General features: G+C 41.4%; 2 protein-coding genes across 5 annotated transcripts; one reads left to right on the top strand and one right to left on the bottom strand.

The window, feature by feature from the left end:
- The first annotated feature begins 2,582 nt into the window (after nt 1-2,582).
- Nucleotides 2,583-4,356, top strand: LOC307021008 (uncharacterized protein). 3 transcript variants are annotated; one of them, XM_079652717.1, is made up of 4 exons: nt 2,583-2,659; nt 2,737-2,795; nt 2,876-4,020; nt 4,098-4,356. In XM_079652717.1, the coding sequence occupies exons 1-3, from the start codon at nt 2,637-2,639 to the stop codon at nt 4,015-4,017; spliced, it is 1,224 nt and encodes a 407-aa protein (XP_079508843.1). In that variant the 5' UTR covers nt 2,583-2,636; the 3' UTR covers nt 4,018-4,020; nt 4,098-4,356. The 3 variants fall into 3 exon arrangements, with proteins under 3 accessions (XP_079508843.1, XP_079508842.1, XP_079508841.1); XM_079652716.1 differs by having other exon boundaries at nt 2,873-4,020; nt 4,104-4,356; XM_079652715.1 differs by having other exon boundaries at nt 2,873-4,020.
- A 4,525-nt stretch (nt 4,357-8,881) lies between these two features.
- LOC307023176 (uncharacterized protein) lies at nt 8,882-10,629 on the bottom strand. Of its 2 annotated transcripts, none has more exons than XM_079656281.1 (4): nt 10,557-10,629; nt 10,421-10,479; nt 9,021-10,339; nt 8,882-8,943 (listed from the first exon to the last, which is right to left on the bottom strand). In XM_079656281.1, exons 1-3 carry the CDS (start codon nt 10,577-10,579, stop codon nt 9,024-9,026), a joined length of 1,398 nt encoding a protein of 465 aa, XP_079512407.1. In that variant the 5' UTR covers nt 10,580-10,629; the 3' UTR covers nt 8,882-8,943; nt 9,021-9,023. The 2 variants fall into 2 exon arrangements, with proteins under 2 accessions (XP_079512407.1, XP_079512406.1); XM_079656280.1 differs by having other exon boundaries at nt 9,021-10,342; nt 10,557-10,627.
- Nucleotides 10,630-24,614: the final 13,985 nt, after the last annotated feature.

Below are 24,614 nucleotides of genomic sequence, written 5' to 3'. Positions count from 1 at the left end.
GCTCAAACATTTAAGGTTTCCCGTTAAGGTACCGGGCGCTACAGTGGAATGTTCTACTGCAACAATCCCCACGTGCACACACACACAGTAGCTACACCCACGACTGTTACAATGGAGGCTTGATAATCAGCTCAGGGCATATAGGTGTAAGCAGGGGTAAAGTGCTATTTTTACAAGTGGGGAGTGGACCTAACATCCTCTAGGGGGGTCCTCACCTCCTCTAGTGGGGTCCCTAGAGGAGACCGAACCGAACTGTAAACAGATTTTCCTTTTGGATATTTACTAATCACTCTCCTTTTAAACTGTATTCTTGTTTTACTGTGATAGTATTTCATAACTGTTTTCATTTATTCTCTTTGTTTTATAACTATAGTGGTCATATGAAGGTGTGCCTTGGAATAATCTTTCACATACTAATTGCATTCACTGAACACGGGAAATTACAATCCTGCCGTCCTCTGTAGTGTCATGATGAGGTTCAGGTAAAGCACGGTTATTGTATTATATTTCAGGGAGAATTGTCCGGGGCAACAGAAAAAACATTCTGGGCTCTATCAATATCTCTGTGCCTGATATGTAAGTTGCACATCCAAAGTGCCTCATTTTCATAATGTAAAATTGTAATCTAAAACATTGTCTAGCTGGGATTTTTCTTGGTTTTAATGTCATTCTCCAAATCAACATCAAACTTACAACAGTAAGTAACCCTTCAGAAGAAAACGCTGAATATGAGCATTGTAATCGGTCCGCAAATTGTATCATGACCTGCTTTAAACATTTGGCATGTTCGGTTATAGGCTTTTGTCTTTTATTTTGAAGGTAACGGAGAAATGGCACATTTATTGTAGAAACTAATCTCTACTTTGACAAAAATCAACATACCTGGGTTATGAGTTGATACATTTTCCTATCCGTATATCATTTAAAATATGTTTGGGGGAAGGTATTGGTGGTTATAGCTTTTAATTACGTCAGCACGCAAGACACTTCAAATATTATGATTCCCTTTTTCAGATGCTATCATCTAGGGACTTTTATTTTGACATTTTAAAAACTGCAGGCGGAAGTCACGTTGTTTTCGGACTCACCTTATGGGAGTCATTGCTAACGTTTTTAAGGGGAAACAGAAAGGAGATTTTTACAGCAAGAAAACATTCATACCAGACCCGGCGTCATGGGCGGGCCCCATGGGGCCGAGTCCGCCCATCCAGGATTTTGGCTCGCTGTTTTAATCAGGGCTGAATACAACATTTTAATTGTTTTATTATTAAGTGTAGTTATTTGTAGGGCTTTCTCCTAATATTTATTTTTGTTTTAAACTATGTTGAAAGATTAGTTTAATATCATTTTTTTATTTTGCTATGAAATTCTGAATGAAATTCTGAATGAAAGGCTGCGCGCGAGACTGGTTTTCCGCTGGGTTGAGTCGTGTGGGTTTTTGAGTGAGATGCGGCACAGCAGCCTGTCAGTTTACGCTTGCTAGTTTAGTTAGGCTATTATCATTTATATTTATCTGCAACAATAGATATCGGGAAGTAGTTAATTAAAAGGAATATGGCAACTCAGCGCCAGATGCAGGCACATTAGAAGACATCAGTTACGTTACCAACGAGCTAGCAAGCCAGCCAGGGACAAGGGAGGCTGGCAATCAATTATATTTTGAAGAGAAAATGACTCTCAAGCCGGCTCTCTCACAAACTCCTGCTCTGTGCGCAAGCAGACCGCTGCCTGCACGCTCTCTGCCTCGCTCAATCTCTCTCTCTCTCTCTATCTCTCTCTCTCTCTCCCTTTCTCTCCATCGCTCAAGCTCACTCCACCTCTCCACCCTGTGTGCGCGCAGGTTTGCCTGCGTGCTTGCCTAAGTTGGCACAGAATAAGAAGAAGATGGACCTTTATTAATTATTATTATTAATTACAGCGTTACAAATGTGCCACAAAACCAACCAAGGGATGTATAATAAGACCGTCAACAGCCTCATGGCAACCTAAAACCCCTCTGTTTCTGTAACAACAATTCACGAGCGCCTCCCTCAGCAATTCAGCTAAAGAGTTGACAGAAGCGTTGAATTTGTCTGACATGCAGTCAACATGTTGTTGTGTCCCTGAGACACTTCACCCCACATTGCTCCTGTGGGGATTGTCCACAGTATTGAGTATGTAAGTTGCTTTGGATAAAAGCGTCTAACAAGTGACATGTAATGTAACAACAGGGTGAAGCAAAAACATATTTTTGCTCTCCAATTGCTTCAATAAATCCCAAATGTTTTCTGTTTTCACTTTCTTCATTTTACCCTGAGACATGCAACAAAAACAAACAAGTTTCTTGAACAACTGAAAGTAACCCTTTGTGAGAAAGTCTGATATACAATATGGTCATTTAGGGGTTTGAGATATTGCTCTTTTACCATACAGTTTTTTGCGCAGGAATTAAGAACTCAGAAGTGACAGAAAATCAGAAAATCAAGAGCACTCAGTAGCCACCCTGACTGCACAGCAGCTCCTGTACACAATCAGCTCATTAGGCCCTGATTGGCTGCAAGCTGCAATAAAGCCTCCTTTCTGCTGCTCAGACAAGCAGAGCAAGTCACTTCAGGGCTACTGGTTCTTTACTGCTGTGTTGGAACTGAGAGAGAAATATGACTTGTGGAGTTCATTTGGGGTAAGTTTCTGCAGATATGCAAAGTTAATTGTTGTTAGCTGTCTGTGTTCTCTGATGTTTACATCTTTCCTGTACAGGATTTTCCTTATTGTCTTGGTTCAAGCAGAGCATGTGCGCTGTTTGTGGGCTTCACAAGGTGAGCTAGCACAACATTTCACTTAAGTGCTGTGAATGACTATAGCTGTGGCTTTAATATTGTTTCTTTTTCTCTAGCAGCCCAGAGCCAGAACAACACATATGTTGGCTTCAGGCAAAATAATCGGGAAGCTGGTGTCAACTATCTCCAGAATCGACTCAGACAGGGCTCAGCGCAGAGCAGAAACGTAAACATACCCTCAGCTGTGGGCAGTAGTTTTAGCCGGGGGCCTTCTACTGGTGGCTACACACAAACTGTTTCACAGCCAGCTAAAAGTGGCTTAGCTAAAGTCAGGTTAGTGCAGGGCAGCAACTTGAATGGTGTGCCTAAACTGCGTTTTCATGGCCTTTCTATTGCTATTGCCAGTAGCGATTCTCTGAGTAAGAGCAGCAACAAAGACACAGGGAAGTCTTCCAGCCTGTTTGGTGCCGGCGCTCCTGAGCCAAACCAAGCCCCTGCACGGACCAAAACTTCCTCCAGCGTTCGCGCTAAGCTAGTGTCTAAAACGGATAAACCTTCCCGTCCCTCAACTCTTAAAAACCCCAGCCAGACTGAGGTTGTGAACCCATACAAGAGTAAACTCTTTTCAGAGAATGCAGGAAATGCCAGAGGACGCTACAAGGCTACTTCCATGGCCTCAAGTTATGGCACTTCTATTCAGTCCAATGTAGGAAATGGTCCCATCTTCAAGCCTCGCAGTTACTCAACGAGCTACGACTCCAAATCGTCCAGAGAGGGAACATCTGGTAAGAAGTTCGCCCCGACCAAGACCCACATCATCCCTGATAAATTTGGTGGCTATGCTATCCGACGGCTGAAGAATCCTGGGCAGGAGAAAGTGAGTATCAGGAAGACCCAGCAGGCCTACCAGACTCCCAACAAGGCCTACGTGGCCCCTCAGTGGCAAGCAACGAACCAGGCCTACGAGGCACCCAACAAGGCCTACAATGCTCCCCAGCAGCAGACTCCCAACAAGGCCTACGTGGCTCCCCAGCAGCAGACTCCCAACAGGGCCTACGAGACTCCCAACAGGAATCCCAACAGGGCCTACGTGACCCCCAACAGGGCCTACGTGACTCCCAAGAAGGCCTACGTAGCCCCTCAGAGGCAGGCTGAACCCCAGGCCTACATCTCTCCTCAGGCTGCTCCTCTCAAACCTCAGGTCCCGAGTGCTCACAGAAATGCCAAATGGTTGCGTGTCAGTCCAAAGTGGGGACAATAGCAGGCGAGTACTGTGCTCACTTTCTTGCTGTTCTATACATTAACTTAAACCTGGTGACTAATGTGTGTTTGTTCTTACAGGTGCAGCTGGTGTCCTCGGATGAATATAAATACATATTTTAAATGAAATAAATACGTTATTTTACCACTTGGTTGTGTCTTTACTTCACCTTGTATTGTGGGATGGTGAATGCATGAGTGCTTGTGGATGTAAGCTAGCAAAAAACAAATGTCCCAATAGTTCTAGTTTAAACTATTGCAAAAGTGTGAGATATCTGCTTATGTGGCACACTGGTTCTTAAAACATTGCAGTGTTTGCTTTTGAGTTGGACTTTTTACTTTGACCTTTACCCGTGGCGCTCTTTATAATGTGACTCTTAAGATATTCGACCACTTAAGCTAAAACCTATCACTTTAAGGGGCTCCCACTAAATGTACAAGTCAATTGATAGACATTGAGCACTAAACATGTGATTCCTTATCCCAATGTCTGCTCTTGAAACTTTGAAAATTCCTCAACTTGAATGCAAAGTGTACATGCTAGTGTAGACTGTGGCCATATTGGATTACATGTTTATCATATATTGCCTTATATTTAACATGGTAGTGTGATGAAACTTTTAATGTAAAGATATAAAAACCTTGCTTCTTTCAACATGAAACTAGTATTGTAAACCAGGCTCTATCAGGGGTGTTTCCTGGACCTCGAAACATTCGGGGCTTAGCCCACAGTGGCGGCGCCAGAGATTTTCCTTTGGGCGTGCTGTGGGGTAGCTTGACGTTTCATGGAGGGTGCTCAAACATTTAGGGTGTCCCGTTAAGGTACCGGGCGCTACAGTGGAATGTTCTACTGCAACAATCCCCACGTGCACACACACAGTAGCTACACCCACGACTGTTACAATGGAGGCTTGATAATCAGCTCAGGGCATATAGGTGTAAGCAGGGGTAAAGTGCTATTTTTACAAGTGGGGAGTGGACCTAACATCCTCTAGAGACCGAACCGAACTGTAAACAGATTTTCCTTTTGGATATTTACTAATCACTCTCCTTTTAAACTGTATTCTTGTTTTACTGTCATAGTATTTCATAACTGTTTTCATTTATTCTCTTTGTTTTATAACTATAGTGGTCATATGAAGGTGTGCCTTGGAATAATCTTTCAAATTCTAATTGCATTCACTGAACACGGGAAATTAAAATCCTGCCGTCCTCTGTAGTGTCATGATGAGGTTCAGGTAAAGCACGGTTATTGTATTATATTTCAGGGAGAATTGTCCGGGGCAACAGAAAAACATTCTGGGCTCTATCAATATCTCTGTCCCTGATATGTAAGTTGCACATCCAAAGTGCCTCATTTTCATAATGTAAAATTGTAATCTAAAACATTGTCTATAAAGCTGGGATTTTTCTTGGTTTTAATGTCATTCTCCAAATCAACATCAAACTTACAACAGTAAGTAACCCTTCAGAAGAAAACGCTGAATATGATTATTTCAATCGCTCCGCAAATTGTATCATGACCTGCTTTAAACATTTGGCATGTTCGGTTATAGGCTTTTGTCTTTTATTTTGAAGGTAACGGGGAGAAATTGCACATGTATTGTAGAAACTAATCTCTCCTTTGACAAAAATCTACATACCTGGGTTATGAGTTGATACATTTTCCTATCCGTATATCATTTAACGTAGACCCATCATGCTATATTTGAATAATATAGTGTAGGACCATACCTATATAAGGCATATTTATACTTTTTATTTTTCAAAATACCAAACAGATCATGCATTTTAGCCATTCCTCATTTCGCTCAATTTAACACTGTCTTTGCATCATGGGCTGATTCTGTGAGAACAGCACCATCTACTAGTGATGGCAAAATGAAGCTTTGAATGAAGCGTCGAACCACTTGGACAATTGTGTCGGAAATAGGTTCATTTCTCGAAGCTTCAGTTACAGTGACCTCTCCTGGCGAAGTGCAAGGCTGCAGTGGGTTTAACGTATCTTTGCCTTGAAAAATATTCGAGACACACACACACACACACACACACACACACACACACACACACACACACACACACACACACACACACACTAAGACTGAATATCATGTTCTATTTGCAATTAAAGATTGATAATAGTGTGTATTGGGTTATTGAGAAGAGACTAGAGAGTGCTTGACATTGTTTTGGGCGGAGAGGGCCTTTTATCAGTTATTAAAGTATTAAAGTTGAAAAGCAATGATTAAAAGCTTAACTATTCTGAGCTTTGAACCAGCTGCGGGGAGGATATCGCTGCATCCTGGCCACTGGCTCTATCCACTGGGCTATCAATTCCTCAGACCGTCTAAGTATTTTTATATTCCTCATTGTCTTTTTGTTCACAACTTCTCCACATTTCGAAGTGTTTCACGAGCCAGAACGACCTATTTTTTTTCCTGGCTTGCTCTATAATGATCCAATGCAATGCCAACAACAACTCAACAGCAACAATGCAAACTACGACTCCAACCCGCGCATTGTTTAGAGCGGTTATGAAGTGTTGAAGCGCTCAAATTTGAAACTGTTTCAACCTGTCACCTGTCAGAATCGAGACGAGGCAGTGCATTGAATCACCTGATTGGAGAGCGATCCAGTGAGTTGATTCATTCAGGCAATGAAGCAGTTGCTGGTTCGGACGTCACATGTCACGTGATTTGAAGCAGTTGCTGCTTCGGACGTCACATGTCACATGATTTGAAGCAAGCTTCGAAGCACTGCTTCTATGGAATAGGAAGTCCAGGGTTGAAGCTCCGTTCGAAGCTTCAGTGTCAAACTGCCATCACTACCATCTACAGGCCTGGCATATGTACTACAGCGTCTCCAGTGCTTTCGAACGGCAATGTCCGTGGCTGTCTCCTCCTGATTGGTGGAGTTGGCCCAATAGCCGTAGCGCCACTTTTGTGACGTCATAGAAGTGTTCAAATTTGGATCAGTCTGTATCAGATCCGTTGCAGCCCCTTTTTAAGAGATTTGGGTATGGAGGAAAATAGAGAGGGTTGTGTTTTCTGACACTTGGTGAGTTCCCTGGAACACCGGGGACACATGTTCATGTAGAAAAGATGTACAAAAGTGCATTTTGCATGATAGGTCCCCTTTAAAATATGTTTGGGGGAAGGTATTGGTGGTTATAGCTTTTAATGCAGGATTGTAATTTCCCTTGTTCAGTGAATACAATTAGTATGTAAAAGATTATTCCAAGGCACACCTTCATATGACCACTATAGTTATAAAACAAAGAGAATACATTAAAAACAGTTATGAAATACTAAAAAATAGCACTTTACCCCTGCTTACACCTATGGCCTGAGCTGATTATCAAGCCTTCATTGTAACAGTCGTGGGTGTAGCTACTGTGTGTGTGCACGTGGGGAGTGTTGCAGTAGAACATTCCACTGTAGCGCCCGGTACCTTAACGGGACACCCTAAATGTTTGAGCACCCTCCATGAAACGTCAAACTACCCCACCGCATACCCAAAAGAAAATCTCTGGCGCCGCCACTGAGGGCTAAGCCCTGAATGTTTCCAGGTCCATGGAAACACCCCTGATAGAGCCTAGTTTACAATACTAGTTTCATGTTGAAAGAAGCAAGGTTTTTATATCTTTACATTAAAAGTTTAATCGGACTATGTTAAATATAAGGCTATTATTTTTTCATTTCAGACCTTTATTTAATCAGATTGGTCCCTTGAGATCATAGATCTCTTTTTCAAGGGAGACCTGCAGCATCTATATGCTGCAGGTCTCCACATGAAAAAATAAAGGACATCATACACTATATTTACAGGATACATTTACATAGTTATAGACATTTAAAAGTGCCCATATTATCAACGAGCATTTCATTTAGCCTAGCTTTAAAGACATGCAGAGGAATGAGATTGCTCAGTTTCAATTCTTGCTGAAGATTGTTCAAAGCCAGTGGAGCTGTGCACATAAAAGCTGTGTTACCTAAGACAGTCCTTGCTCTTGGCACATCAAACAATACATCATGCGATCTCAGACAATAGCTGCTTGCAACTCTGTGTTATCAGAGAGCAGATGTAATACGGGAGTTTACCCAACAAAGCTTTATAAATAAACGTGTACCAATGACTGAGCCTCTTTACAGTAAGTGATGGCAAACCTGCCTTGGCATACAGTGATGAAGTGCTTTATTTGTGACAAATCTCAGTGCACTGTGATAGGCAGCATCTAACTTGTTCAGGCAATAGGCAGGTGCATTCATCAACAAATCACCATTTTTACCACAGGTTAAAAGGTCACAGTGTATAAGTATATATACATTATAAACATGTAATCCAATATGCCCACAGTCTACACTAGCATGTACACTTTGCATTCAAGTTTCAAGAGCAGACATTGGGATAAGGAATCACATGTTTTAAGTTTAGTGCTCAATGTCTATCAATTGACTTGTACATTTAGTGGGAGCCCCTTAAAGTGATAAGATATTTTACCACTTGAGCTAGAACCTAAGAGTCACATTATAAAGAGCGCCACTGGTAAAGGTCAAAGTACAAAGTCCAACTCAAAAGCAAACACTGCATTGTTTTAAGAACCAGTGTGCCACATAAGCAGATACCTCACACTTTTGCAATAGTTTAAACTAGAACTATTGAGACATTTGTTTTTGCTAAGGGGATTTTCACAATCTTTTGTCAGCACTGTAAAGTATTAAGATACATTTTGCAAATTAGTTTTGTAAAGGAAACATTTTTGCAACACACCTTTTAGACACTAGAGGGCACCAAGCTTACATCCACAAGCACTCATGCATTCACCATCCCACAATACAAGGTGAAGTAAAGACACAACCAAGTGGTTAATTCATGTATTTATTTAATTTAAAAAAACGAAATATTCATCCGAGGACACCAGCTGCACCTGTAAGAACAAACACACATTAGTCACCAGGTTTAAGTTAATGTATAGAACAGCAAGAAAGTGAGCACAGTACTCACCTGCTATTGTCCCCACTTTGGACTGACACGCAACCATTTGGCATTTCTGTGAGCACTCGGGACCTGAGGTTTGAGAGGAGCAACCTGAGGCGAGATGTAGGCCTGGGGTTCAGCCTGCCTCTGAGGGGCCACGTAGGCCTTCTTGGTAGCCTCGTAGGCCTGGTTCGTTGCTTGCCTCTGAGGGGCTACGTAGGCCTTCTTGGGAGTCACGTAGGCCCTGTTGGGAGTCCTGTTGGGAGTCCTGTTGGGAGTCTCGTAGGCCTTGTTGGGAGTCTGCTGCTGGGGAGCCACGTAGGCCTTGTTGGGAGTCTGCTGCTGGGGAGCATTGTAGGCCTTGTTGGGTGCCTCGTAGGCCTGGTTCGTTGCTTGCCACTGAGGGGCCACGTAGGCCTTGTTGGGAGTCACGTAGACCCTGTTGGGAGTCTGCTGCTGGGGAGCCACGTAGGCCTTGTTGGGAGCCTTGTAGGCCTTGTTGGGAGTCTGCTGCTGGGGAGCATTGTAGGCCTTGTTGGGTGCCTTGTAGGCCTGCTGGGTCTTCCTGATACTCACTTTCTCCTGCCCAGGATTCTTCAGCCGTCGGATAGCATAGCCACCAAATTTATCAGGGATGATGTGGGTCTTGGTCGGGGCGAACTTCTTACCAGATGTTCCCTCTCTGGACGATTTGGAGTCGTAGCTCGTTAAGTAACTGCGAGGTTTGAAGATGGGACCATTTCCTACATTGGACTGAATAGAAGTGCCATAACTTGAGGCCATGGAAGTAGCCTTGTAGCTTCCTCGGGCATTTCCTGCATTCTCTGAAAAGAGTTTACTCTTGTATGGGTTCACAACCTCAGTCTGGCTGGGGTTTTTAAGAGTTGAGGGACGGGAAGGTTTATCCGTTTTAGACACTAGCTTAGCACGAACACTGGAGGAAGTTTTGGTCCGTGCAGGGGCTTGGTTTGGCTCAGGAGCGCCGGCACCAAACAGGCTGGAAGACTTCCCTGTGTCTTTGTTGCTGCTCTTACTCAGAGAATCGCTACTGGCAATAGCAATAGAAAGGTCATGAAAACGCAGTTTAGGCACACCATTCAAGTTGCTGCCCTGCACTAACCTGACTTTAGCTAAGCCACTTTTAGCTGGCTGTGAAACAGTTTGTGTGTAGCCACCAGTAGAAGGCCCCCGGCTAAAACTACTGCCCACAGCTGAAGGTATGTTTAAGTTTCTGCTCTGCAGTGCGCTCGGAGGGGCCTGTCTGAGTCGATTCTGGAGATAGTTGACACCAGCTTCCCGATTATTTTTCCTGAAGCCAACATATGTGTTGTTGTTCTGGCTCTGGGCTGCTAGAGAAAAAGAAACAATATTAAAGCCACAGCTATAGTCATTCACAGCACTTAAGTGAAATGTTGTGCTTTGCTCACCTTCTGAAGCCCACAAACAGCGCACATGCTCTGCTTGAACCAAGACAATAAGGAAAATCCTGTACAGAAAAGATGTAAACATCAGAGAACGCAGACAGCTAACAACAATTAACTTTGCATATCTGCAGAAACTTACCCCAAATGAACTCCACAAGTCATATTTCTCTCTCTGTTCCAACACAGCCGTAAAGAACCAGTAGCCCTGAAGTGACTTGCTCTGCTTGTCTGAGCAGCAGAAAGGAGGCTTTATTGCAGCTTGCAGCCAATCAGGGCCTAATGAGCTGATTGTGTACAGGTGCTGCTGTGCAGTCAGGGTGGCTACTGAGTGCTTTTGATTTTCTGATTTTCTGTCACCTCTGAGTTCTTAAGTCCTGCGCAAAGAACTGTATGGTAAAAGAGCAATATCTCAAACCCCTAAATGACCATATTGTATATCAGACTTTCTCACAAAGGGTTACTTTCAGTTGTTCAAGAAACTTATTTGTTTTTGTTGCATGTCTCAGGGTAAAATGAAGAAAGTGAAAACAGAAAACATTTGGGATTTATTGAAGCAATTGGAGAGCAAAAATATGTTTTTGTTTCACCCTGTTGTTACATTTCATGTCACTTGTTAGACGCTTTTATCCAAAGCCACTTACATACTCAATACTGTGGACAATCCCCACAGGAGCAATTTGGGGTGAAGTGTCTCAGGGACTCAACAACATGCTGACTGCAGTGGGGTTTGAACCTGTGACCCGCTGATCTGAACACCAACGCACAACCCACTACACCACATGCCTTTTTTTGCTTGTAATTTGGTACTGTTATTGGTATTGTGAATATCTTTAGGACAAAAAAAAACAAGATTCAAGTTGAATTTTCATGTGAGGTTTTCTTTTGTTAGAAGTCCTTTTTGTTGGCTGTGGTATTAGAGACTGTGTGCATGTTTGTCTGTCCTGCTTTCAGAATAATCATATATACTGTTATGTGCTCACTCCGTCACAAACACATGCATTTTCATTAAGATAAAACAATTAAATACACTTACAAAAACACAAAAACAGTTTTAGGCACGCTACTTCTGTACTTGTGTTAAAGGGTTTTATACTACATTGGCTGTTTGAGTAAACCATTGTTGTGATATTATTGATTTATGCACAAAATCCCTAGAACCATAAGCCACACAACACAGGACATTGAACAAAAAAAACCATTAAAGGTAACAAAGGGAAAGTGATTGAAATGCAAATGGTTGTTGTGGAGGTGAAGTATTTGCACAAAGTTTGTAAACAGATTGTTTAATATAGTTTTGCTGTTGGATATGCAGCCCATATTTTCTTTATTCATTGATATATTTTCACAGTTTCTAGGTTCTTTGTACAAAGTGTAGGCAGGCAAGAAAAACAAATATGTCTGTAAGAATTCAAGGTAACACAGGGGAGTAATTGACATACAAATGGTCATTTTGGGTGTGAAGTATTCCTTTAACAGCTCTTACCTGCTGGGTTTCACTGATACTTTTCCTCTCAGCCTTAATCCTGACCTTGAGAGCGATCATATCAGTGTTGACGGCCTTGTTAAGATTATTAATGCGGACCCCTGTACCCTCCGACGCTGAAGAGACCCGGGGGCTCGCTGCCGTAATGATGCAGTCGCCCCTAACTGTGACAAACAACACATCAGAACCAGCGTGCTTCCTCCACCTTCTGTTTGCAGAAAATACATCACATACTGTAAAACCAACTTCACATCATCCAAACACGCTCCAGCTTCATTTAAAGGGGCCCTATGATGCTCACTTTCAGGTTGATATCAGTATGTAGTGTCTCTACTGAGACATGTCTCCATGCTTTAATGTTCAAAAAGCCCTTTATTCTTCTCATACTGCCTGTGCTGCAGCACCTTTTTTCACCCTCTGTCTGAAACCAGAGCCCAGCCTGCTCTGATTGGACAAGCGCTTAGAGATGTCCCGCCCCTTAGCCTTTCACGTAGAATGAGTTGGAGCGCTAGCCAAGTGTTACATGTTGATGTCATTATGTTCAGGAAGTAAACAAAGGAGTCCAATGTGGGTGTTTCAAGCAAATGAGGGGGGAGTGTTTGGGAGAGAAACCTCCTCTGGAGGGAACACAGGGATTTTAGCCATTGCAGACATTACATTACATTACATTGCATTTAGCTGACGATTTTATCCAAAGCGACTTACAATAAGTGCGTTCGACCGACAAAATACAAACTTGAAGAAAACAGAATCATATAAGTACATCAGGTTTCATAGAGCTAAAACATTTCAAGTGCTACTCAACTGGCTTTAGATAAGCCAGTCCTTTATTAGTATATAAGCGCTTTGTTAGTAATTCTATCTCTCGAAGTGGAGTCTAAAGAAATGAGTTTTCAGTCTGCGCCGGAAGATGTGTAAGCTGTCTGCTGTCCTGATTTCAATGGGGAGCTCATTCCACCATTTTGGAGCCAGGATAGCAAACCCACGTGTTTTTGCTGACGGGAACTTGGGTCCCCCTCGCAGTGCGGGTGCAGCGAGCCGTTTGGCTGATGCAGAGCGGAGTGCACGTGCTGGGGTGTACGGTTTAACCATGTCCTGGATGTAGGAAGGGCCAGATCCATTCGCAGCATGGTACGCAAGTACCAGTGTCTTGAAGTGGATTCTAACAGTTACCGGAAGACAGTGAAGGGAGCGGAGGAGCGGCGTGGTGTGGGAGAATTTAGGAAGGTTGAAGACCAGACGAGCCACTGCATTCTGGATGAGCTGCAGAGGTCGGATGGCACATGCAGGTAGACCAGCCAGGAGGGAGTTGCAGTAGTCTAGGCGTGAGATGACAAGAGTCTGGACCAGAACCTGCGTGGCTTTCTGGGTCAGCTGGGGACGTATCCTCCTGATGTTGTAAAGAGTGTATCTGCAGCAGCGGGTTGTAGCAGAGATATTTGCAGTGAAGGACAGTTTGTTATCTAGGGTCACACCCAGATTCCTTGCAGTCTGAGTCGGGGAAAAAATAGAGGTACCATTTACATGCACTAAAACCTATACAACACACTACAGGAAAGGGAAAACCCGAAGGACAATATGAGAAAAATAAAGTATTTTTTATTAGTCCATTTATTGAAAATGTCAGAAATTGTATCTATTATTTTTATAATAATATTTACAACAAAGAGTTGCGGGGGAAAAAAATTCAAGATACAATTTTTTAAAAATAAATACATTCTCAAATAGTCATGTTCAACAGGGGCAAGAAGAAGCTTTAAAAAACCGTTTCTGGTCCTCCCCCCTCTAGCGTACATTTTTCTTGAAAATAAAAGATGAGGTCATCGTCATCAGCGTCATATTCGTCATGTTGTAAACAAATACTATTTTTTGTACAAAACAACCAAAAATGTGTCCTCTTTAAAATAATATCAAATGCTAACATATATGTGTATATTGCATTGGAGAAGTACATATTTCAGTGTGATTTCATCAGCTTCCTGTGTGTTTTTGACCGTGAGGGACGCTCCACATGAAAATGCCCCCTTGCACGGTCATTGTAGGTCTCACACACACACACACACACACACACACACACACACACACACACACACACACACACACACACACACACACACACACACACACGAGGACACACTCCCTGGTAGTGGCAGGTGTGAATCTTCGTCCCAGACTGAGCCTAGTCCGTGGTGTTCCGTAGTGTTCCTCCCCTGCAGAGGCAGCGTGATGCAAGTCTTAGACAAGTGGAAGAAGAGAGATTAATCTATCACTCTGTCCTATTCTCCCAAAGGACTGCAGATCTGTTCTTGAACCCTGACTTATTAAAGATCTTATTTTTCATCTTTCACGTGCTCGAGTGTTTGACATTCACACGGTCGCAGCAAATGTCCTCCTCTGAGGGAGGAGTGACACCTCGCATGCGATGACCAGATGAGTGTGGTGGTTTAGATCAAAGACACAATTTCCTGTCAGAGGAAATAGCAGAGAAGAGTGTTTTTTTTTTTCAGGAACAGTTTCCTCCTTTTACATTCTTTCCATTACGCTTATCAACATTCATATGAGCAAGAAGTCCTTTCAAAGGAATCAGCAAAAACATTCCTGATAAAATGAGCGATGTGCACAAAAATGAGAGGGTACCATAAATCACAATGGAATCTATTCATCAAAGGATGATATCGCTCATTTGAACAGAAAATATGCATCACGTCACGAGTGCAGAGATTCTGCCTTAAAGGAGTACCAGCATAGAAGTACAAAATAATTGTTTAAGCAGAGGTGGAAGGAGTAGGCTACTCAAATTATTAATCTAAGTAAAAGTACCAATACTTAAAGTACTAAGTTACAAGTAAAGGTAAAATAAACACTAACAAAAGTAAAAGTACTGATGCAAAAAAGGACATTTGTAGCACCAGATAATCTATAATTATTTTATTAGAAATGAAATGTACAGTGCATTATGGGTTCACCACTTCAATGCTGCTCTTGTTCAACATATTGTATACACCTCTGAGTAGCTCAAACTCTAATAATGTATTAAAATGTGTGTCGATATAGACATTGCATCAATAAACTAATAGTAATTAGATATGTAAAATGGTTGTAATGGAGTTAAAAAGCACATTTGCCTGCATGTGGTGGAGCAAAAGTAAAATACTCAAGTAAAGTGCAAGTACCTCAATTTTGCAGTACTTTAAAAAATGTACTTAGTTACATTTCCCCACTGAGTTTAGGTGCATGCAAAAATGTTATATTTGATTTATTATATATGTATTTAACTTTGCAGAAGAGAAGACTTTCTACTCTACCGCTGCCTCTATTGGTTTGTGTTTTTGTGTTATTATGTGACTTTCTGCTTACCCGTTAAAACCCCAAAAGTCACACAATGACCCCAAAAAACGAACCAATCGAGGCGTAGAAGTGCACCTCCTGCGTTCTGCAAGGTATAATCACTCTTCCTGTCAATGGAGCCTGAGTGTCGTTCCAGATCTCCGGTGGAGGGATGTCTGACATCAAAGTAAATCAGTAAACATACTCCAATTATGGTGACAAACTATATGAGTGTAGCTGCTGCCCCCTTCAACAGTGCTTCAATTCCTGCTGTTTCTCCAAAGTGTGGGTATGCTGACTGCATTTACTGTAACACCAACTATGGATTCAAACCTCATAGAACAACCCCTCTTCGAAACACCCTAACTATCCCATTAAAAATGATCTCCAGAGAGCGCTGTATTCACTGTTCGATCTGCAAGGCCCCCTGACCCGTGGGGAAGTGGCTGACAGGCTTATTTGAGGATTCTCCTGTAAAGGTTACTGTGTGTTTCCTCTTTGTTTCCTGTGGGGTTCGGTGTATCTGCGCACGGAGCAGAGTCATCCAATTTATGTGCAGAGCTTTGCAGGACGGGAGGACATTTGTGAAAAGGGTCAGATAGATAAATGTCTTCACTAAGCCACATGAAAACACATCCTTTTCTCTCTAATTGGATATATTTTGGAAAAGGTATACAGCTACATATCTGTGAGATATAAGTTTTGCTATTGGGAAATGTAGGCATTTCATCTCGTAAGTTTCTTGACTTATTCTACAGTTTTTCTTTTTATTACAATACAATAAAATACAATACAAAGGGGCTTTATTGGCATGACCACATTGTAAACATTGCCAAAACATTCCGCACACGGCATTATAACAGAATAAAAAAAAAAATACACTAAACATAAATTATCAACAATACATGTGGCACAACAGCAAAACATACATTATTGTTCTTGGTTTTTAATTTAATATATACATTTTGTATTGTCTGTTCGCACTTGTTTAGATGTGTTTCAGTTCATTGTAAAGTCTATACGCTGCATCTCTCACTGCAAATGTGTCATGTTCATGCTTTAGAGCAGGGGTGTCAAACTCAATTTCATTACGGGCCACATCAGCATTTTGGTTGCACTCAAAGGGCCGGTTGTAACTTTAAAACCTCTTAAGCCCCACGGACCCGGTCCCGGGGCCGAAATCGCGTCATTTGCAGGAAACAACGTCTAAGGAACCTTAATATTTAATAAACTATGAATATTGTATACCCATATAACGGGAAAAAACTAATTTAACTGATCTTTTTTTTTTTTTTATCTAAAAAAACACACAATGCTAACAGTGAGCCTCTGAATTAGCCCTGAGCGAAAAATGCTAACCTATTACTGCACCGAAAATCACTCCTAGCTCCCTTATTACTTATCCTAGCTGCACATCCAACACATCGTTTATGATCGTAAAGACACAGAATCTAACGGTGCCCACCTCAACACTGAAAGATACAAACTTGCGAAGTTATCAACAAAAACATACATTAAAACAAGTGGCGCTAGGTAGCCCACAACGCTAACATGGCTTACCTTCGTCTTTGTCTGTTTTTTTTGCTAAATCTGTCTAAAAAGGTCACATATCACTTGTTTTGCATCAATCTTGATACAGGGTACTTATTATATGTTTTACTTTGGATTCCTAAAGCTTTTAGTCTACTAACCCATCATCCAAGGTTAGTTTTCACTATAAGTACAAAATATATTTTAGACGGACACTATAATTTACAGTTTTTTACCATGTTCAATCTGAATTTTCTTTAAAATAAAAAACATCTATATTGATTCTGACTTTTCTAAATCCAACTCACAGGTTTATCATTACTTTGAGAAAAAAGATTATTAATTAAACACTTTTAGATGGGAAGATATGGTCATTTGTTCTGGGAATGTCATTTTCGAGCCTGAAACCTGAAAAACAGGCTTGGGGCTTAAGAGGTTGGCAATATGAAAATACATATGTAAATATTTAATATAGACGTATGTATTATATTAGATTATTGCCTCTGCATTGCATCATTATCGGATAGGGTAATAACTTCATAATTAGCTACGTCTGAAACCAGAAGTCTAGGGCAAATCATTGGAAGTCTCTTCAGTGTCACAAAATGATTTAAAAAAAAAAAAAATTTAAACAAATTCTGGAGGATTGGAAATGTAAAAAAATTGAAATGTTGAAGAAAGAAAAGTCAAATTCTGAAAGAAAGTCAAATTCTGAAGAACAAGCCACATTCTGAAAAAATAATCATATTTGAGATGCATTGTGGGAAATGTAGTTTATGGGCAACGTGCTTCTGTAAATCGGCATGTAACCGTATAATAAACGTATTATATTCTTTCAGCGCTCTTGTGGGGCCGCATTAAATGAAGTCGCGGGCCGGATTTGGCCCCCGGGCCTTGAGTTTGACACCCCTGCTTTAGAGTATGATTATGTAGAGAAACAACCACAAACTATATCAAGGGATTTAAAAATGGTAAAATAACCAGTAAACAATAAAACGTGTGAAAGCATCTTTCCTTTTCTCTTCAACATTAGAAACACATCTTGTATCTGCATTCCATACATGTTGCAGAAACTTTGGGGTCAATCAGCACCGCATTATTTGGGATATTCCCCAAGGTAAAGAATGTCTCTGGAAAATATTTAGTGGGGAACAATGCATCAGATTATTGGGCTGCGGGTCACAATGACATCTGTGTCACTTTATTTGAGTGACCTGCCCGAATGAATACAATTGAATGACAGAAACCTCTTTAAATATTTAAAGTATCAGCAAAAAAACACTCAAAAGAGGGAAACACTGACATTCCTACTAAGGTTAGGAACCATGCAATCTCACAAAATGCATCGTGTGTTCGTTATAATGAGGAACGAGCTTACGCTTATCACTGCTTGAAATGTCATTTGACTACCTCTTCTTGTCTGCTTTGTCCAACATGGATACATACAGTATGTAATACAGTTGTTCTGTATTGTAGTGTGCTGCAGAAAATATATGTTTTAAGAGAAGAAAAAGACACAACCAATGATGCTATAGCCAGTTGTTTTCTTTAAAACTGGACGTTAAAAACTGAAACATCACAAGAGCTACTCAAACTATTATAAGCTTCAGATAAATACACATCTGGTGTTGAAGTGAGTTATGGTGGCAGCAGGACAGTATATGTTTTCCGAGTGATGCTGAGTGATGTGATTTCAATAGTGTTCAACATTAGACTCTGATAAGCACATTTGAATCAGGAGAGGCTAATTGTGCTTAAAGGAACACTTATTGACATGTGCATGAGATGATGGAAATGATGAGATGATTAGACCCCAATCAGGATGAGTTTGACCTTGGATATAATGACAGGCGGTGGGTGGGCTGGAGGCTTATCACCTGTAATGACAGCTGTCTGCAGGATAGAGGAGAACAGATTTGAAGTTTGACTGCAGCGCAATGATTGGCTGCTGGAGATCGTGGTAACGTTTCATTGGTTGAGAGTGGACGCTCGTTATCGTCTGATTAGATGCAGCTGAGGAGTGAGTGAGTGTAAGGATAGATAGATAGATAGATAAATAGATAGATAGATAGATAGATAGATAGATAGATAGATAGATAGATAGATAGATAGATAGATAGATAGATAGATAGATAGATAGATGGATGGATGGATGGGTAGATAGATACAGTAGATAGATGGATAGATAGATAGATAGATAGATAGATAGATAGATAGATAGATAGATAGATAGATAGATAGATAGATGGACGGACAGACAGACAGACAGACAGACAGACAGACAGACAGACAGACAGACAGACAGACAGACAGACAGACAGACAGACAGACAGACAGACAGACAGACAGACAGACAGACAGACAGACAGATGGATGGATGGATGGGTAGATAGATACAGTAGATAGATAGATAGATAGATAGATAGATAGATAGATAGATAGATAGATAGATAGATAGATAGATAGATGGATGGATAGATAGATAGATAGATAGATGGATGGATAGATAGATAGATAAATAGCTAGATAGAGATGGATGGATGGATGGATAGATAGATAGATGGATGGATAGATGGATGGAGCAATTTTATTGATGCCAGATTAGGAAATGATATGTACGTGGGCGCAGTAGTTTTTATAAAGAATGACTCAATATAACTCCCCATATATTATCATCTTCAATCAGAGAATATGATGAGTTGCATGGCTCTGTAAAGGACTGTCTTCTTCCACACTGATCAGCATCTTCTCAGAGTGTTTAATGCATAAAGATGCTGTGAAACAGACAGTCAGCAGATGGTGTCTCGGCTCCGGAAGAATCTACCCTTTGGCCTCCGAACAGTTCACATCCAATCAGGAGTCTCAGATCCCTGTGGGGTGCGCTGGGCCCCCCTCCGCCCCGGCATCTGGTCCAGAGATGGAAATAATGAAAGGTAATAATAATGAGCTTAATTCTGCGCCCTTCATGAAGGCGAGAGGTCAAACTACCTACGGAGAGTTCACACCCTCACATTCCTGCCGTCATCAGGATGATATAAGGCTAATCAGGAGGGGGTTTTACTTAAAGGTCCCCTATTATGCTGTTTTTCATCTATTATAGTTCTCAGATATATACAGAACATGTCTCTGAAGTGTTTGGCTCCAAATACCAAACGATCATTGCAGCATCCCATAATCCCCTCTGTTGCAGCCCTGTTTCCAAAGTGCTGATTCTCTGGCCGCATCTCACTTCTGTTAAATTCAATTCTTGCGTCCCTCACTTGCGTCTTTTCCTTGCGTCTTAGTCCCTCTCACCAGGGAAGCATGGAGATACCGCAAGGAAACCACGAGAAGGGAGAAGAAGCAGGGACATGAGTTTTAAGAGCAATGGGACGTCCTTTACTCCGGAGCGTCAAGTGAAGCGACGTCCGTTTGTGATGACGCCGCACAGCTGATGTCTGACAGCAGCTCTGTCCCCGTTATTTCCACACACACCCTCTGTTAGTACACATTTACTGACACAAACATTGGTATCATCTGCTGTAGACCCAAATAAATAAATTAAAATAAGAACTAATTCTCAAAAAAGATAAACGCCATTCTTAAAATGTATAAACGAACAATAGTTTGATTAATATGGATTAGAGTGCACAAAATAAATAAAATAATTCAGAGAAGAAAAAGAGATAGCCTATGTTATCTATCAAAACCCATTTAGATTAACATTCATTGGATTGCACACTTCGTTTGCTTTCTTGGATATGTAGCAAATTAACATTTTAAATAGCACTTAATGACTGACTGAATGGAAATGACAATAAATGAAAATGTAAAACGAAAAATGCGATCATGAAAATGTTTCCAAAAAATGAATAAAATGATTTTTGACCACTTTGTTGTTCAGATATATCACATATTTGTAACTAAATGAAACATTAATTGAAACAAAACACGGTATAAACTGAGGAGTGACTCCCGTGAGTTTCATGTGTTTTCTTCACTCCGCTGGGAAACTGCTCTCATGTCAAGAAGCATCAGATCAGTGCATGCACTGCATCATCCAATCAGTGAGCGATACACAGTAAGGGGGCGGGGCGAGTGGCTGAGGATTTCACTGGAGGATGGTCTGGTAGTTCCTCAATTATAGCTCCTCCGTTAATCGCTCCTCGCTCCTCGATCCTCCGGCAGAAATAAGGCCATTGGGACGCTACTCAAGATGGCACGGACAAATCAACTTCCGGTGAAACCGAGACAGAGGAGCGAGGAAATGAAAAATAAGAGAAGTGAGAAGCAGCCATAGTCTGTTACTTTAGATGAAAATAAGGAGCCCCTCCCCACGCCCCTCTGAGAGAGATATGGTTAAAAAGAACACAATGGTGCTCTAGGAGGAGATTCAGGTGATAAGGGGGGGGGGGGTTACCTTGGTTGCTGATTGGCTAATGGTTACACAAGACAACACATCGTTATGACATCATAAAGTGGCCAAAATCTGATCAGCTCATTTTCAGACAGGTTTTTATAGAAATGGATCAGGACAAAAAGAGATAGAATCTTTGTTCCTGAAACTTTCAGAGTCTCTTTCCACAGAGGGGACACATGTTGATGTAGAAGAGACATGAAGAAGAGGGGACACATGTTGATGTAGGAGAGACATGAAGAAGAGGGTACACATGTTGATGTAGAAGAGACATGAAGAAGAGGGGACACATATTGATGTAGGAGAGACATGAAGAAGAGGGGACACATGTTGATGTAGAAGAGACATGAAGAAGAGGGGACACATGTTGATGTTGAAGAGACATGAAGAAGAGGGGACACATGTTGATGTAGAAGAGACATGAAGAAGAGGGGACACATGGTGATGTAGAAGAGACATGAAGCAGAGGGGACACATGTTGATGTAGAAGAGACATGAAGAAGAGGGGACACATATTGATGTAGGAGAGACATGAAGAAGAGGGGACACATGTTGATGTAGAAGAGACATGAAGAAGAGGGGACACATGTTGATGTTGAAGAGACATGAAGAAGAGGGGACACATGTTGATGTAGAAGAGACATGAAGAAGAGGGGACACGTGTTGATGTAGAGGAGACATGAAGAAGAGGGGACACGTGTTGATGTAGAACAGACATGAAGAAGAGGGGACACATGTTGATGTAGAAGAGACATGAAGAAGAGGGGACACATGTTGATGTAGAAGAGACATGAAGAAGAGGGGACACATGTTGATGTAGAAGAGACATGAAGAAGAGGGGACACGTGTTGATGTAGAGGAGACATGAAGAAGAGGGGACACGTGTTGATGTAGAAGAGACATGAAGAAGAGGGGACACATGGTGATGTAGAAGAGACATGAAGGAGAGGAGACACATGTTGATGTAGAAGAGACATGAAGAAGAGGGGACACGTGTTGATGTAGAAGAGACATGAAGAAGAGGGGACACATGTTGATGTATCATCACCTGCCCGACCGATCCTGTGCTGCTGGACGCTACTTAAATTATTCGCTTTTGGCTGCTGTGGTTGGGCCGGTTTAGCGTGGCCTACTCTGAACTATAGGTCCGCTCCCCTAGTGGGATTTTAGTGACTGGACTGCTGGGCTAACTCCTTCTGTTTAGTTATTCTTACCTTCACCAATTTAAACTATTTTGTTTACTTTGTTCTTTTTCATTAATAGTTTATTTTGTTTATTCCTATTTTCTTTCTTTACTTTTGGCTTATTTTATACCTAATTAGTGTCGATATATCTTTGGTCAATTCATTTTTTGTTTATATGATAACTGTTTTGGTTTAGGTTTTCTTTCTTTGCTTTTTGCATAGTTTTGTTTATGCCGCATGATTGTCCGTATGGCTGCGGCTAATTTTGGTTTATTTCATTTTTAGTTATTCTGTGCTTTTGTCCCCCAATTATTGTGTTTTCCCTTGTTTTCCTGTTTTAGTTACTGAGAGCTGAAGGTGGTGGTGTTGGTGTCCGAGGTGGTGGCTTCCCCCTTTCCTTCACCAATTTAAACTATTTCGTTTACTTTGTTCTTTTTCATTAATAGTTTAGTTTGTTTATTCCTATTTTCTTTCGTTATTTTTCTGTCTTTGGCTTATTTTACATCTAATTAGTGTCGATATATCTTTGGTCAATTCATTTTTTGTTTATATGATAACTGTATGATTGCCCGTAGTGCAGTTACGCTAGAAGACATTTTATGAGCAAATCAAAGCTGCAGGACTCAATATTTATAACAATGGATCATATCTGAAGAGAAATGTGAAATATGATGCTCATTGAGATAATCCACAGAGAACTTTGAACAATGTAAGTGAAGTAGAAGCCATATAAACATTGTTATTTCTAAGTATCAATCAAAGGGTTTCATTATGTTCCTTTGGAGCAATTCCACTTTACAATCATGTTTGAGAACCTTTGCAAAGTGCCACCTTGTCTCTAAGTTTCAGCAGATGAATTAAGCCTCAGCTTTAGCACTAATTTAGAGTTTGAGAGAATCAGGCACGTTGGGATGTATGGGAAATATGTCTCCCTAATTGAAAGCTCCCTAAACCTCATCGTCATCTAACAACCACGGCAACAACAAAACAAAACTTCTGAAATGCCACATGGAGCGGGACTCTGATTTGTGCCGAGCCCACAACAAAGAGGCCCAGAGGAGGGGAGGACGTGGGGGGGTCTTGGGGGCTATAAAGCCTTGCAGAGTCATGCCGTCTCTCAGTTTACAGTTGTAGTCAATTGGGAGATGAATGGAGAAACAGTCCCAGAGACTTCAGAGGGGAGCTGCATTGTTGCGGTGGAGAGTTTTACACGAGCGCCACTTTCATTCGAGCATTTGTTTCTCATTTTCCGCTGGTCTGGGGATCCATTGGGGTCTTTTGTTTGAATTTCAAGATCATAAAGAATCCCATTCTGACATGTGAACACATACATGCTGTACAAAGTCTGTGGTGAACATAAACCCCAGGGACTGATGGATTCAACAATTAGGCGCAAATCAAATGCATTTCTATTCTGATTTTTGATGAAATTGGAATGAAATGTGATTTCTCCTTACTCCTTACTCCTTCTTCAGATTTTTCGTTTTTTTAAATGCGATAAGTTTGTTTTTGCAATGTGGAAACACCCCTGTTGTTGGACAATTCACACGTTTGTACAACGTGGTGCAGAAATGAGTCCTGAAACCCAGAAATTAGTCAGCTGTTCCCTTATCTCAAAGCCAATGGTCTTTTGAGTTCGTTTTTTTCGGTTAGAGGCCCGAATTAAAGGTGGGGTAGGTAATTTTGGAGAAACCAGCTGGAGTGCGCTAGAATTTGAAAATACACAACCGGAAAAAATCTGCCACTTCCTCACAGAGCCCCTCCTCCAACACACACGAACGCGCACATGACCAATGAGGGCACGAGATAAGTTTGTGCACAGATGGAAGGCTGACAGGCAGGTAGGCCATCCAGTTACTTTAGCCGGGCCGGCTCAGATGATTGGTCGTGCTTTTTACAGCGCCACGGCTTCCACAGATGACTTTTTTTTATGGATTTGTTGTCAAAGCACTTCAGATATTCATTGCTATCGGGATGTTAAGAGCCTTCCATGGAATATAACAACAAGTGTATCTCGAGCCGGTTTCTCAAACTTACCTACCCCACCTTTAAGGTCTGTGGTTAACAAACGCTTAAGATTTTCAAGTTTTGTTCCACGACATGAACTAGGTCAGTAAAAACCTCAATGGTGAAAATCTGAAGCTTCAATGTGTCTTAGAAACGGCGTTTGCTAACCAGTGGCTAAATGAGACTACTAAATGCTACACATTAGCCACCTTTAGCTTAGTGGTGTTGACGTGAAGCCATGTGACCAAGATGTAGTTTGTCTAAAGCCTA

This window comes from Notothenia rossii (assembly GCF_949606895.1).
Source record: "Notothenia rossii genome assembly, chromosome: 10".
NCBI lineage: Eukaryota > Metazoa > Chordata > Actinopteri > Perciformes > Nototheniidae > Notothenia > Notothenia rossii.
Note: the sequence above shows the minus strand (reverse complement) of the source record. Positions and strands in the feature narration are given on the sequence as shown.